The 14,656-nt window shown below is 38.0% G+C and overlaps 1 protein-coding gene across 2 annotated transcripts in view; it reads right to left on the bottom strand.

Moving 5' to 3' along the window:
- Positions 1-4,552: 4,552 nt before the first annotated feature.
- Positions 4,553-14,656, bottom strand: part of LOC134204251 (E3 ubiquitin-protein ligase goliath-like) — a 211,604-nt gene continuing 201,500 nt past the window's right edge. For both annotated transcript variants that reach the window (XM_062679071.1, XM_062679072.1), the window contains exons 8-10: positions 6,271-6,420; positions 5,971-6,204; positions 4,553-5,905 (exon numbers count right to left, since the gene is read on the bottom strand). In XM_062679071.1, the coding sequence (XP_062535055.1) occupies positions 5,342-5,905; positions 5,971-6,204; positions 6,271-6,420 (948 nt within the window). In that variant the 3' untranslated portion in view covers positions 4,553-5,341. The remainder of the gene's footprint in view (positions 5,906-5,970; positions 6,205-6,270; positions 6,421-14,656) is intronic.

The raw sequence follows: 14,656 nt of genomic DNA on the forward strand, positions 1-14,656 counted from the left end.
CCACCACGATATCCTATGTTTGTTATTTTAACTACAAGAGAATTTGTCCTAAAATTCGTCGAATAAAGCCAATTTAGTTTAACTTCGTGTTGTTAGTTCCAACCGCCCATTTCAAGATTGTTTCAGTCTTCATATATTTCGCACACGTTTATTAGGCTTAAATTTATGTCGCTGCAACTGCCTTTACTACACTATTCGTCAGTTTCTCTATTTCAACTTTTATGGCAAATGAAGCATAATAATAATGCAAATTAATATCGATGAAAACGACATTTGAAATCTTAGTATTAAGAGTTGAGATTAGAATTTTGCAAGCATTCAATATTTCAAATATCAATTAGCACAAAAATGAACCTCGATGAAAATTTTGTATACTTTTAATTCGAGAGTCGAGAGTGTCGGCATAAGAACGAAACATGAGAGAATGTGATAGCATGAAACATATGGAAATCCATATGAATAAACCCCATGAAAAGAAAATTTATCTAGATTCGAGATGGTTGGAATCCTATCAACTTGGATGCGAGTATAACTTGCTTTCAATGTTGTAAGGAATCTGTTATAGAGGTGTTCAATTGACTTTTCCCGTAAAAAAATCTCATTCACTGCATCGATTCTTTAACTTATTCAGGATCAGCTTTCCCAAACAGAAAAACTAAATTTTATAACGTCTGCAACTCTTAAGCCCAAAAAACTGATGCAATTTAGATTTAGCCTAACATTTGTCCGATTGAGGACAAACATCAGATCGATTATCCAGGTCGGTTCAACCTGAAGAAATTTTTTCTTCCCTTGTTTTCGATTTTGGGTCTGTTCAAATATTACGTAACGCGAAAAACGTTGTTTTTAAGAACCCCCCACCCCCTCGTAACAATCTGTAACAAAATTAAGAAATACCCCCACCCCCATGCGTAACGCGTAACGAAAAAAATTTTTTTGACAAAAATCTTGTTTTTGGTAGAATTTGAACCACGATACAATAAAGCATGAGCATGAGCATGAGCATGATGACCGTGCATTTCGTAGTTGCTACTCCGTGATCGACCAGAACAATCGCAATTGCACAGGGAACCAATGGATGGAAGCATGGGATTTGCTCTCCAACCTCAATGTGCACAGTCCGAGAGCTCTAGTATTTTGGATAGTCGATAACGGCGCTGGCCACGTCCTCACGGTCATCAGGGATGGGAAGGAATTGATGATGCAGTCACTCGCCCACTGCAAGCCGAGAACACCTCTGCACTCGCCACGAGTTCCTGCGGAATTTTATTGGAATCTTGGGGTTAAGGTTTTTTTTTATGGCAGAGGTTCGTCTTGGTTAACGGGTTGCCAATGTGATAGTTATGAAAGGGTGGTGTAGTATTCTAATTGGATGCCGAAACGAACATATTTGCTCATTTCGAATTCTAACAGTAACCTGCTAGAACTAATCAAGTTGTAGGTATAGGGATAGAAGATGGAGCGGTATGAAAGCCCATTTCCAGTTCTAGCGATTGCTAGAACATGAGAAATATATGAAAAGATACAAAGTAGGAAGAATGGAACGGGCCTGGGATTGAACCCACGACCTCCTGCGTATGAGGCAGAAGCGGTAGCCATATGACCACCAAGCCCGTTACAGGGGGATTTTATGAATTATTCCTAGAGAAGTTTTCGAAAGAATTTTTAAAGAATTTGCTGGACGAAATTTAGAAGAAATTTCTGGAGGCATCTCCAAATGTATTTCAGGAAGAATTTTTAAAGAACAACATGGAGAGATTTAGGACAAGAATTTATAAACGAATTTCTGAAGGAATTACTGAAGGAATTTCTTAAGAAATAATTAGAAGAATCCTCGGAAGAATTTCCAATGGAATTTCCAAACAATGGAGTTTTCATATAAATTAGATTTCTACAAAAATTCCTTCTGGAACATCCGAAGGATTTCTTTCGGGAATCCTACCAGGAATTTCTCTGAGAAGTCTGTGTGCGCGCAGCGTTGAAAAGACGCTACGTGAACATCGAGCCTAAGATGCGCCAATGCGTAGTGAAGTGGTATTTAATTAACGAAAAAATGTGCCATTATGGCGATTCCACCGCAAATGGTCCAACGTGAATATTGTAGATGTTCTTACTGGCGAGAATCTGCACCAGCACTTTAATACCATGGAAAAATATTGCTGGCATGCTTTTGCGCTTTAAAACCGGCACGCAAGGATTGTCTAATATTTTGAGTAGTTTTTATGGCACGGATTGGCGTTACTTAATGAGAGAAAGATTCTTGTTGGATAGTAATCGCAGAAACTGATTCCACTGATGGAAATTGTTATAGAGCTAATGGATGTTAAGGAGCAAACAAATACACAAATTTGTAATGCGGTACCTGTTTTTAGTTCTAACGTTTGCCCTAGATGTAATAAATGTTGTAGTAGAGCCAGAAACACACAATATAGAAAAAGAGATGTGAAGACTTGTATAAAGCAGAGCCAGAGAGTAGACTATTTATGGAAACTTTTAAATCCTATCTGAACTGCTCCAAGCAATAATCCCAACATTTTCAAGTTCAGTTATCATAATAAGGTCCTTTGAAACAAATTTACTGAATGTGTGCTTTATTTTTATTTATAATATCCTCAAAACACGCGTTTCGAACCTAGTCATTGAGTGCCATGTGCATGTTATGGCTGACTTTAGGGTCTTCACACAAGGGTGCGATGGTTTTGCAGACTCGTGCTTCAACATACGCCCCAATCGTATAACCCAACGGATCAAGACCTGGACTGCTATAGGGCCACAAATCTTTCGACCAAAATATCACGTTGTTCTTCAGCCATTGTTGGGTAGATTGATTGGACGTGTGACATGGCGCTCCATCACAACGTTTTGATCCTCGGATAATTTGGCCTTACCCCAGGGAGGCACTTGGTCCTTTAAAATACCGATAAACAATTCGGTATTGATTTTAACCTCAACATCAATAAAAACAGGTCGCAGTTTCAAACCGTTGGACGCCCCCAAGCCAAACATTATGACAGCAGCCAGATTGTTTTGGAACTTCACTTTCTCCAGAACATCCGCAATTTTCTTCGGTGGAATGAATCAGTCTGCGGCCGTTGGCGTCTGCATCGATGCTGAAAAGCTTACGCGTCGGAAAACAAGATTATAATTTTTTCTTTCTTCAAAAAAGAAAGCACTCCTAGTTCCTATACCTGGTCCGTAATTAAGTGGCGTTTCACTCAAGCGTTGGAAGGTGCATGCAAGTATTCTTTGATGGTTTTCGCATAATGCACAGACATTTTAAGGCGATAAACTGTGGCCAAAAGCCATTCTACCGCGATAGCAATCTCATTCGGCGTCTTCTGGGCGAGCAACAAACTAGCAATCACTTCTTTTGGGTAGATTTTAACAAATTTGCAATACAACAATTGCAATCTTTCGGTGGGGCATTTGAAAGTAAACATAAACAAATATACTTTCAAACGAAATTAGTCACTAGCTACTCGAATTAACCCAATATTAAAATTTAAACATTTTCGCATTATTTTCTGCCGCACCTTGTACGGTTCGTAACCTAGTCAGTGGTCAGTTGAACGGGATTGCACCATTATCATGTTATCCAGAAACTTAGCGCTTGATCCTCAGGAACAGTTTCAATTGCTTGCTTCAAGTAAACATCCTTTGTGTGAGATGATTCGCATTCAATTTGGTGTTTTTACTATGTTCTTCGGTCGTTCGGATTTGCTTCGTTTGTCGATGAGTCAAATTGTCAACACCGTACAGTTTGGTTTTCCGTTTGGCAGCTCAAGACCATTACAGGTATAAATAGCCAAGTTCTAGAAGCAGTTGGACAGGGATGTTAAACTAATGGAGACAGTGTATCTAACTGCGATGGAGCGAACGTTATTTGTTAAATTTTCTTCTTCGGAGGCTATGATGGAGGTGTTAAGAAAAAATGCAGATCCACGGCAGTTTACGAATTCGAATGGACGGTCTCTAGAAAAACGTATGCGTATCGCAAAGGCAAATGTACGGTACTTATGTGTGTTTCATCTACCCCGAAGCTCAGCGATGATGATTTATCATCGGTGTTAGACAAATTTGGAAAAGTGGATCGTATTATACGGGAAAACCTTTCCTCTGGAACTGGACCTCGAACATTTGATTACCGGTGTTCGTGCAGTTTGTGGTTTTGTGGTTTCCCTCATATTTACCGTCATTAAGATGGCCGTAACAAAACTAGATCTAAAATTATGTAGGTTAGGCGAAAAAAGTTTCAAAACAATGTATGGGAAGGTCGGAAAACCCAAAAATTTCCACATTTTGGAGAAACATCTAACATTTTGGCGAGGCAAAACGCCCTAGTGGCACTAACCTACAATGTACTTGCGTCTCCACGTACTATTCATACCAGAATGCTGATTCGCCGACGCGTTTTTGAATGCCATCAAATAATAACGTTACAAATAAGACAATAAAGCAGTGTTTGCTTAGCTAGGGCATATTGCACCCCCCCCCCTCTTCCCCCATAAATCAAAATATAAACTCATGGGTTTCGTTTGAAATCGCCTTTTCGTGTTATCACATACTCTCTGTTTCATCGTACCTAAATTATTCGATGCACGTTCTTATTTTTTTTTGTAAATGATTTTTATAAATTGAATCGAAAAAAGTATCATCTGGTTAGACACCTATCCTAAAATGAAATTGCGTAAAAAATACAAATAGCTGCTTTTTCAAATATATTCCATATGACTTTCAATCAGCTCTTGTTGAGTCCTACTTTTATCTAAATCTGTTTTACTTTAAACTTCCATTTGCATTAATTGTCCTATTAACGGGATTAGAATACTCGATCTATTGTTCTACTATAATTAGTGTCTGTTTTGACAATTTTGCTAGAAATTCTAATAAAAACTGTTTTTTTTTCTTCTCAGATTGTATTTCATCTAAATAGTAGTCGAATATTGCCTCAAGTACTTGAGCGGAAAGTATGGAAAGAATCGTAAAACGAAACACACTAAACCGATATAAAATGGATTAACAAGCTACACTTGAAAAATTCCTCCTATGGATTTGACCTTCTTTTCTGGAAGATAGGGAGTGAGAGAGTAAAAGTACATTTATATCACGCACATTTGCTTTAGTCAACTATCAGTTAGCAAGAGTTATGTTTTACCTAAATTCTAGCTTTGAAAAATCGTTGCGGTACGCTTCCGTACGAGTCAGAATCGGGTCAACACCGAACAAATTTAAACCAAAACACAGAAGCCTATAGAGAATGAGATACACTGAAACGAAAGCGCGGCCTCGTTTTCACCCGTTAGCAATTTAAAGTACCCTTTTTATCCTAATATCACGTTTATCACTTCTTCTTGCAGTCGCCTTCGTTGCCGTCCCTGCTCTTGGTGGCGATCAGATCCATGTCACTGTTGGGTTCGGTTTCGTCCGAACCCTCGTCATCGTGTTCCGGATCGTCGCCGTTCGATGATGGTCCGTCATCTGGATGATGATGATGATGCTGATGAAGATGAGCATAGTTGCGCGAGTCTGAACCGCTGGAGGACGTTCGGGATAGCGAGCAACGGCGGGCGGGCTGCTTGGCCGGGACGGCGACAGCTGCCGGCGCATCGGAACACTCCTCGTGCACTTCCGAGCTCAGATCGATGTTGGTTAGGGATCCGTCGTCACATGGGGCCGATACCGATTGGGAGATCAGGTTCTTCAGGGGTGTGCGAACCCTGCGGCCCTGACTGTGATCAGTTTTGTAGAACTTGAACGGAAGCTTCGACTGGGGCTGCTGGGGAACGTGTTGATGGTAGTGGTCCGGCGGATTCATGCCACGGCACGATCCGGTCGAGTGGTTGCCTTTGTACTTTTTGAGTGTGGCCGGAAGACTGGAGGAACCATGTGGGCCGGTTGAGAAGGACTAAAATTGTAAAAAGAAAACAAATTAAGTATTTCGAAACAAAATTTAGGATCAAACATTAGTACATCACTATCGGCATCATCCTGCGAAAAAGTACTCTCCATGTTGTGTTTCTTCTTGTTCAATGCCGCAGCCAAACAACCAACGCAGATGTTGTTGTCATCCGGATTACGATCCGATTCCGGACAGTCCCCGGTTGGCAAGCTGTCACGCTGCACCGATTGTCTGTTGGAATGATGCCGGCTGGAAGACGGTTGATGTTCGTTGTCCGAGTCCGATTCTGAGGAACTGCGGGAGAGCTAAAACATAGAAAATAATGTCCATCAGGAATCATGACTGACAAAATATTTTTGGTAATGCCATACCCGATTCTCGTTGGAGGCCCTGATCTGGGGCAAAGGGCTAACACTATGACGTCGCTGATAGCCACCGTCAGTACTGCTGTGGTCATCAATCAGGTCTCCTTCCTCCATATCCAAATCCAACTGCAGAATGCTCTCCTGACTGCCGGTGAACTGTTGGGAGAACCCGTAAAGTTTTTTTTTTAATTTCATATTTTGACAAACCGATTGCTTTTTATATGTATAAAATGTACTATGTGAGGAAAATTGTTATTTAAATAATCAGATAAGTATTAGTGACATGGAGAAATGGTTTTTGTAGAAATGGTTAAAGGCAGAAGAAGATTTTTAACTACAAAATGAAATGGCGATCAAACTATGAAATATGTTTTTCTGTTTCATAATGCTTAACTAGAAACCATAAGAAAGCAAAATGAGAATCCCAAGCCCAATGGAAAACCAATTTTCAATTTCAATTCTAGACAATACCCTCACTCGCAATCTTAATCTCAAACTCTACTTTAATTCCCACTCAAATATAAATTTCAGTTTGAATCACAAACCCGAATCAAAACATCGATTCGTAATCTTTATTTGAATTTCAGCTCAATCTCGATTCCTATCCGAATGTGTGTCATAAACTTAGTCCAAATTCCAAAACTGATCCCAATCCCAACATCATTGACAATTGCAATTTTGAAAATCATCTCAATCTCGATTCCAATCGTTGATGATATAACGAATGATCTAAATAATCTAAATAAAAAAAAACTCATTCATAACTTTAATTCGAAACCAAGGCCAAGCCTGAAAGCAAATCCTTTTACCAATTGCAATTCCAAGTCCAAATCCAACCTTATTCCAAGTTTATTCCCAATTTCAACTTGAATCTAATTTCAATATCTATTTCACTCTCCTTCACACTCCTATCCAATTCAAATATCGGAACAATTGAATAGAAATCTCGACTTATGTACGAAGTTGAAATTGCAATCGCGTATCCGATTTTAATTCCAAGTCCAATCCAAATAATGAAATTTTGCAACTCAATGCGGATTCCAATCCTTATCACAATCCAAATGAATTGGAATCTCGACTTCGATTTCATTGATTTTATTGATATCTAGCTCCCAGTTCCAAGTCGTATCCGAAACTGAGCTTTAGTCACAACGCAAATCTCCTTTGCAATTTTAATTCCAAGTATAACTTTATTATATTTCAAATTTTTAGATAGATTAGATAGAGAATTAGACTCAATCTCGATTGTAGTCCCCTATAAGAATTCGAATATCATTCACAATTTCAACTTGAAGTCAATTCATTCACGATTTCATTCCCAAATCTGATCTAAATAAAACCGGATTGGAGTCTCAATTCCAATTCGAGACCCTGTCCAAACCATAATCATAGTCTTTTTTTATATTTAATTTTAGGGATTAAATCAAAATTGAGTTGAGTTTCAAAATTAAATAGGAAATGGGATTCCAACTCAATACAATCTTGATTCCAATTTCCAACCCAATCCTAATCAAAATTTCAAACAAATTGAAATCACATTCCCCATTTTATATCCAAGACTGATCCCAACCCCAATTACAATTTTAATCCTAACACATTTCAATATTCTACCCAAACTTTATCACGATACTTACTAATTGATTGGAATTGCGATTCTCATTGCAATTCTTTTTCGAATCCAAATCTGATTACCAAATGCTATTTTAAAACTCAACTCAATTCACTCCTAAACCTAATCACAGTCTAAATTGGTTTTAATCTCATTTTAAATTTCAAGTTTTATCCCAAAAAATATCCTAGTCTAAAACGCCAAGCTCCGTCCGTTTTCGAATTCGGATCGGTTACTAAAATTTAATTCTAAGTCCTAGCAGAAACCGAATCGTAGTTTCAACCCAAATCTCATTTACATTTTTAATTTGAATATCAAGTCAATCTCGATTCTAGTCTTCCACAAAATCGTAATCATAATGCAGATAAATTTATATTACTTTTCCGATCCTATAATCCTCAATCCAATCTGAATCACGAACAAAATTTCTCCGAGAATAACATTAGCCCGAAAATAGCATTCACCTAAAAATAACATTGTTTGAAATATCCCATCACGAAGTCCTATCATACAATTGTCAATTCCAAGTCTGATCTATATAGGCATTCCTAAGACACTTCGTCTCACAGCTTCAGCATAAACTACATTCTAAATCCAATTTCGATTAAAATGTTCAACCCATTCTGAACAATAATCCATCCTTCTTTTGAAGATATTCGTTCTACCAGTACTCAGATTTTAAATTGTTTTCCACTCGCAAAGTTTTGGAACATTTGAATTTGAAGGCCAACTCCAGTTCAGACATGAAAGAAAATGTTCGGCTTTGGAAGAAGTTTAGTTCACCAAATACAATTCTGAGACACTTTCTCTCACATATTCAGCATCATTGAATAGACTCCACACTATCCTCTCAAAGGTTTGTTCCCAAGTATTCTCGCCCTCCTAATATGTACTTGTTGTTCCGAGTTCTATAGATTCAGAACATTTAAATGTGAAGGTTTATGAGTGCAACGATATATTTTCCAACAACCAAAAACTTACACACAGCATCATTGAATAGGAGCTCTACAGTGATCCCAAGTTTTAATCACAAACACAATTTAAATCCCGCTCACATTAGAATTTCCAATCCCCACCAACCTTTATCTCATTTAAAAATTAAACAAAACCCTAAATCTCAACGCAAATCAAAACGTATTCTCAATGTCGATTTCAATGCCTGTTCTATTTGTATTCCAATCACAATTTCAGGCCTAATTTCATTCCAAAGCTCATCTTTATCAATATTTATTTATTATACTTTCAACTGACATCTTAAGTCTAGTTCCAAATTTTAGTAACATTGGAATTCTCAATCACATACTCAGTTTTCAAAGTTAGTTTTAATACCAAAAAGAATTTCAAAAACAATATAATTCTCACTTCCAATCCGAAACCTAATGTCGATCTCAAACTCAATGTCATAACTAATTTTAATAAATTCAATTGCAAATCAAACATAAATTAAATCATCAACCCGTTTTAAAACACAATCACAACTTATTCTAATCCTTAATAATATTACAATCACAAACATACCATTGCCAATTTTGTTATTGTTTTCAAACCTAAGTCCAGTCTTAATCCATATCCCGATTGCAATCTTATTCCAGAGCCTGACCGAAAATTGAAGTTGGAAATCCTAATCGCATCCCAATCTCAATTCCAAATAACTTCAGTATCAAATCCAATTGGAACCCAATTTTCAACCCAAGCGCTAAAGTTGACTCTGTCGAAAACATTTTCTAATTCCAACTAATTCCATTTTGAAATTCCAATCCCAACCAAAACCTTCTTAATTTCACAAAAAAAAAATCCTGAATCCCAATTTTATCTTAATCCTGATATCACTAATATTATTCTCAATTTTAAACACAATTACCATTGCTTATTCATATTCCAGCAATCTTAATGCTATTCCAACAGTCCTAAAAGCAGAGTACAGCCATGTACCTCGTGTAAGAGGTCTCCTGCTCGATTGGAACGCGCATTTGTTTGAGACTGAGATATGATTCTGTACCTATTCCTGTTTCCAATTATAAGTAATATATGAAACCAAATCCCAATTGTAATCTTAATTTCAAACAGTATCAACCTTATTTTTGATTGCATCCCAATCTCGATTCCGGGGAAGGGACATTTTGCCGGAAGTCATTCGACCGAAAGCCATTTACCAAGCACTACTTTCGAACGAGAATGTCATTTGGCCGAAAGGAACAAAGGGCTGATACAGCGCAAAATGTAGTTCAGCCGAACTGATCGTCTGGCCGAAAAAACTGAAGTTTGGCAAAAAGTGCCATTTGGCCGAAAATTTAGTTTCACGGACAAATCATTTGGCTTAAAATGCCCCGCTTGCCCGAACGGGTTTTTCACTTCCTTTTCATACTTTTCTGCTTCTTCTTTTTTTCTTCTTCTTCAATGACTCTACTTTCCAACTGGAACGTGGTCTCATGTTCTTGGCAATCCTACGCCTTTGCTCGCAAAGCTAACTGGAGACCCAACGGTCATATGACCCGCTCTACCAAATGACCTTTTCCGCCATTCCGACCGTATGGCCATTCCGGTCAGATGACTCTCTGTAAGATGGGTTGGGGCTTCGAGGAAAATCTTTCTTTTCAAAAATTTCTGCTTGGGAAAATGTTTCTGAAACTCTATGGGAAGTATTTTGTGGGAGAGGCGTTACGAGCGTACACGGAAGAAAAAAAGTACCCAAAATTGAGTACTTTTAAACTTACTTTTGAGTTATTTTTTCTCTTCGCTTTCATCAACTCTTTCTTTTGTTGTCAAAAACAAAAGAGCCAAACAATCCAACGACGCCAGTTCAATACGGGAAGCCAATTTTGAGTTTTATTACCTGAGGTCGAAATTGAGTGAATTAAACTTAAATTTGGGTCAATAAATTTTCCGTTGGGTACTTTTTTAACATGGGAGTAAAGGCAAACTACTTCGACCCTACTTACTCAATTTTGGCTTCCCGTACGGATGTTCGAGGTTGGGTGAATTAAACTCACTATTGGGTAGTTTATTTCTTCCGTGTAGAGCTACAACAGAAATGCACCTCATGGATGCCGCAGATTTGACAGATCATTTTTCAGGACAGCGCTATTGTGCGTAGTGATAACAGCAAGACGTCAACGAAAAAACAGAACAGAACTTGAGAAAAAGAAATATGCGAATGATAAAAAAAACACCTGAATAGATATTTAATTTAAAAAAATGAAAAATTGCTCGTAAGGCTGTGACCCCTTTTTACATCTTGTGGCGTGCAAAAACTTTTTAAAGAATTCGGCTGATTGAACGAGGACGAATAATACCCACTAGAATGTGAGAAGCAACTATAACGCCAACGTAGAAAGACCTCAGAACATCTGCAGGAAATGCAAAGAATGATGCAAGTAGCGGAATGTTGGTCCGAATTTGATGTCATTGATGGTATCATCGAATGTACCCGGAAGTAGAAGAGAGTTTCGACGGTAAATGGGTATTATGGTGCCAATGAAAATCGATTTTTCCAATTTTAAAAACAGGTACCCTAGCAGCACACATGTTCAACAGAGGTTAATGCAACTCATATGTGATCAGATTTAGTCACAATCAAGTTTCTGCAACCATATTTGTCTGACTTGTGCTGCTCGGGTAGTGCTCAAAAGTTAAATTTTCTCGAAAGTGTGGATTTTTTATTAAAACCAAAAAGTCAATTTCTTTTTCAAAACATTTTTTTTTCGATGTCGCACCAGATCTTGACGTTTCATGCATTTCTTAGACATTTGGCATAAAAAAATCAATTTCGAAGTTTTTCCGTGCACCCCCGAATAAAAAAGTCCAATAGAATTGCAATAGAAATCATTGTAACAATACGATAAATTTAATTGTAGTTACAATAAACTCTATTGTTGCTCACAATAGAATAACAATTAGGAATATTGTTTTTCACCATAAATCCTATTGTAAATGGCAGTGCTACAATAGAAAATAGGGGTTGTTAGTTACCGTAACAATAAAAAAATCGTTTTTTTCTCGAATAAATTTTTACCATTACAATAGAATTTATTGTTATTCTATTGTCAACATTTTTCTGTGAATAGATTTTATTGTACGTTTATTGGAACAACAATAAGGCAATTTAATTGGTACAATAGAAGAACAATAGAATTAATGTTCATCAATAAAAGGTATTGTAATTTTATGATATTTTAATGTAGTTCTATTGTATTTTCTATTCGGGCCACTCTCTAGGTAAAATTTTTCGTGTTTCTAAACAGTCTAACTTTGACCGCTTTGGTCAAATACTTAACGAAGGCCGATTTTAGTTTAGCGGTGTTCCAACATATGGATGAAGCAGTAGCACTTCTCGGTCAACAATTGACCAAAAGAAAAAAAAAAAAGAGAGCAATAACATTTTTTTTCGGTTTGAGGAAGAGAAAATGGCACAAGAAACGCTGATTCAAGAACAACAGTAAGGGATCGCTTTTTTTCAGGGGATTGGCATTGGCAGCAAACGCTGCAGTTGGCCAGAAATACCTCGATGTTAAGCAGAGATCGTAATGCTCCCTCATTCTCACGAGCAGCGGATGCTCACTCACGCAGATTTTCGCCGAGAAATCATTTTGCGGGAAATAAAAAAACCTGATGAGAGATAAGTATTTCTCCCTGTCGGTGCCGCTAAAAGTTGATTTGCTCGTTTTCTCACTTCTTTCATCCTTTTCGTGCCTTCAGGAATGCAAACAAGAACTCTTATGAAACAAAAATATCCTAGCCCCAAAAAGCAGTTTATGTTAGTGTTCGGATTCGTTAGGGTTCGAATCCCGTTGCGGTCATAATCTGCTCTATATAATAAAAATGAAATGGTCTGTGTTCGTATCCGCATAACTCGAAAACGACTAAATGGATTTTCATCATTCCTTCAGCAGATATGTTTGTTATAGTTTCCGACGGGTTTATATGATATTTCCTCATGCAAAAATTACGAGTAAAGTTAAGTAAATCGTAAAAAACTATAATTCTGATTCGTATAGAAATTTCGCATGGCACATGCACATTTTCGCCTACTATCCAGGACAACCTCTGCCGGGTCGACTAATTTTTTTATAAAATGAAATTTTTGATAATACGGAGTCGAATGACGAAGTGAATAAAGCTCCAGGAGTCCCAGAACACGCATATAAGTCGAAGACATTTTTCCTCCGATTTCGAGTGAGAGTGCGATCATTGGTCCTAGTCAGTACTGCAAAAGATCGTGACTCAAGATCTTCAGAAGACAGAGAGCAAAGCGCCTTTTTCTATCTTAGGCGACCATCGTCATTTGATTAATTTAGCATGAAAAGCAGTCACGAAAGGATGTTATGCTTTGTTTTGAAATTAAAACATAAATAATTTACATCGATAATTAATCATATTCAACAATAATAAAGCAGATATTGCACACTTTTAGGCACTGTCAAGAAAATATTTTTTTTGAGATTTTTGTAGCATGCCTTCGCGTTCCTATAGAGAATAAGAGGGGCAGATATGTAAACATCGTATGATATTTCTTATTGAAATTGAGAAATAACAGTACTGGTCCTTGTAGAGATATGGTCACGAGATACATTAATGCAAGTTAGCAGAACCCTGATGAAACCGCCGTCGCATCCTCCGCTGGAACTTCATGCGTTTCAATACTTCTTCATAGGTTCTTTAGCACATCAGCAGTCTACTGCATACACGAGCGTGGCATTAAATCGATTACCTACAGTAATCGTGGTCAAGGTTGTGTGGTCAGCCAGAAGAACTATCATGGCCATCATCTGTGCAGCATGAACCTCTAAATCCCGCGGATTTAACGTATCGGGATATTTCACTGCCATTGATGGTATTCGACGCCAGATTCGCATGCACCACAACCGTAGAGGAATGATTCTTAATCAACCTTGGCATGCGGCTGCAAGTTATTTGGGACACTTCAGTGAGTTCGATGGAATTGGTGAACACTCATATCGTCGAAGAGCCGCAGAAGTTTCTTCAACAACGAAAGAAGATGTAGAGCCCAGATATGTCGTGCTATATTTGTCGGAGTGTAAATAATCTAATCAAGGACTGCAACAAGATCAAATGTCTGAGTCTCGGATAGCACCTGAAAACTGTGTGTGATCTGCCTAGTGCCGCATGGGAGCTGGTCTTGTAGATGAACAAATCCTGTAGAATTTCAGATTCTTCAAGAAACACCATCCATTCCTATATCCGGGGCACCCAAATGCTGCCCGGCCAACAACTGTGGAGAGTACCGGTGCGATGAACTGTCTATTTGGTACCCTTATTTATGCGGTCTAGCGATAAACTCGGCGATAAACAGTTACCAAGGAATCGTTCCACGTATTGTAATTGGGCTTGATAACATCATCCAGCGATTCCCAAGTCAATGTTTTTGCCTTTCTCGTACACCATTTTTAGTGAGAGAAGAAGGGAAATGTGAGGATGGGTGAGATATATTCGAAATTAGGCAAACCACTTCCAGCGTGCATTATACAGATATGCAAATATCATCCGTATAACGGTTCGGTCACTTCTGAAGATTTAATTGGAAGATTAGTACGTCTAGCGGTTTCTCTACTGATGCGATCCATCTGGAAAGCCAAACATTCGTAATTGATGTGACTAACTCCGGGTCGACCTATTCGGCTAATTTTCAAAAGCGGTGATAGCAGTAGTAGAAACAGAAAGCCGCGAAGGCCTTATTTGAGCGGAAAGAGCATTTAGGTGCTTAGAGCAAGGTGAAGCATATGACAAAAATATCGCTTTTTGGAAAAAAGGCTGAAAGTAGTGGAG

This window comes from Armigeres subalbatus, unplaced genomic scaffold (assembly GCF_024139115.2).
Source record: "Armigeres subalbatus isolate Guangzhou_Male unplaced genomic scaffold, GZ_Asu_2 Contig486, whole genome shotgun sequence".
Classification (NCBI taxonomy): domain Eukaryota; kingdom Metazoa; phylum Arthropoda; class Insecta; order Diptera; family Culicidae; genus Armigeres; species Armigeres subalbatus.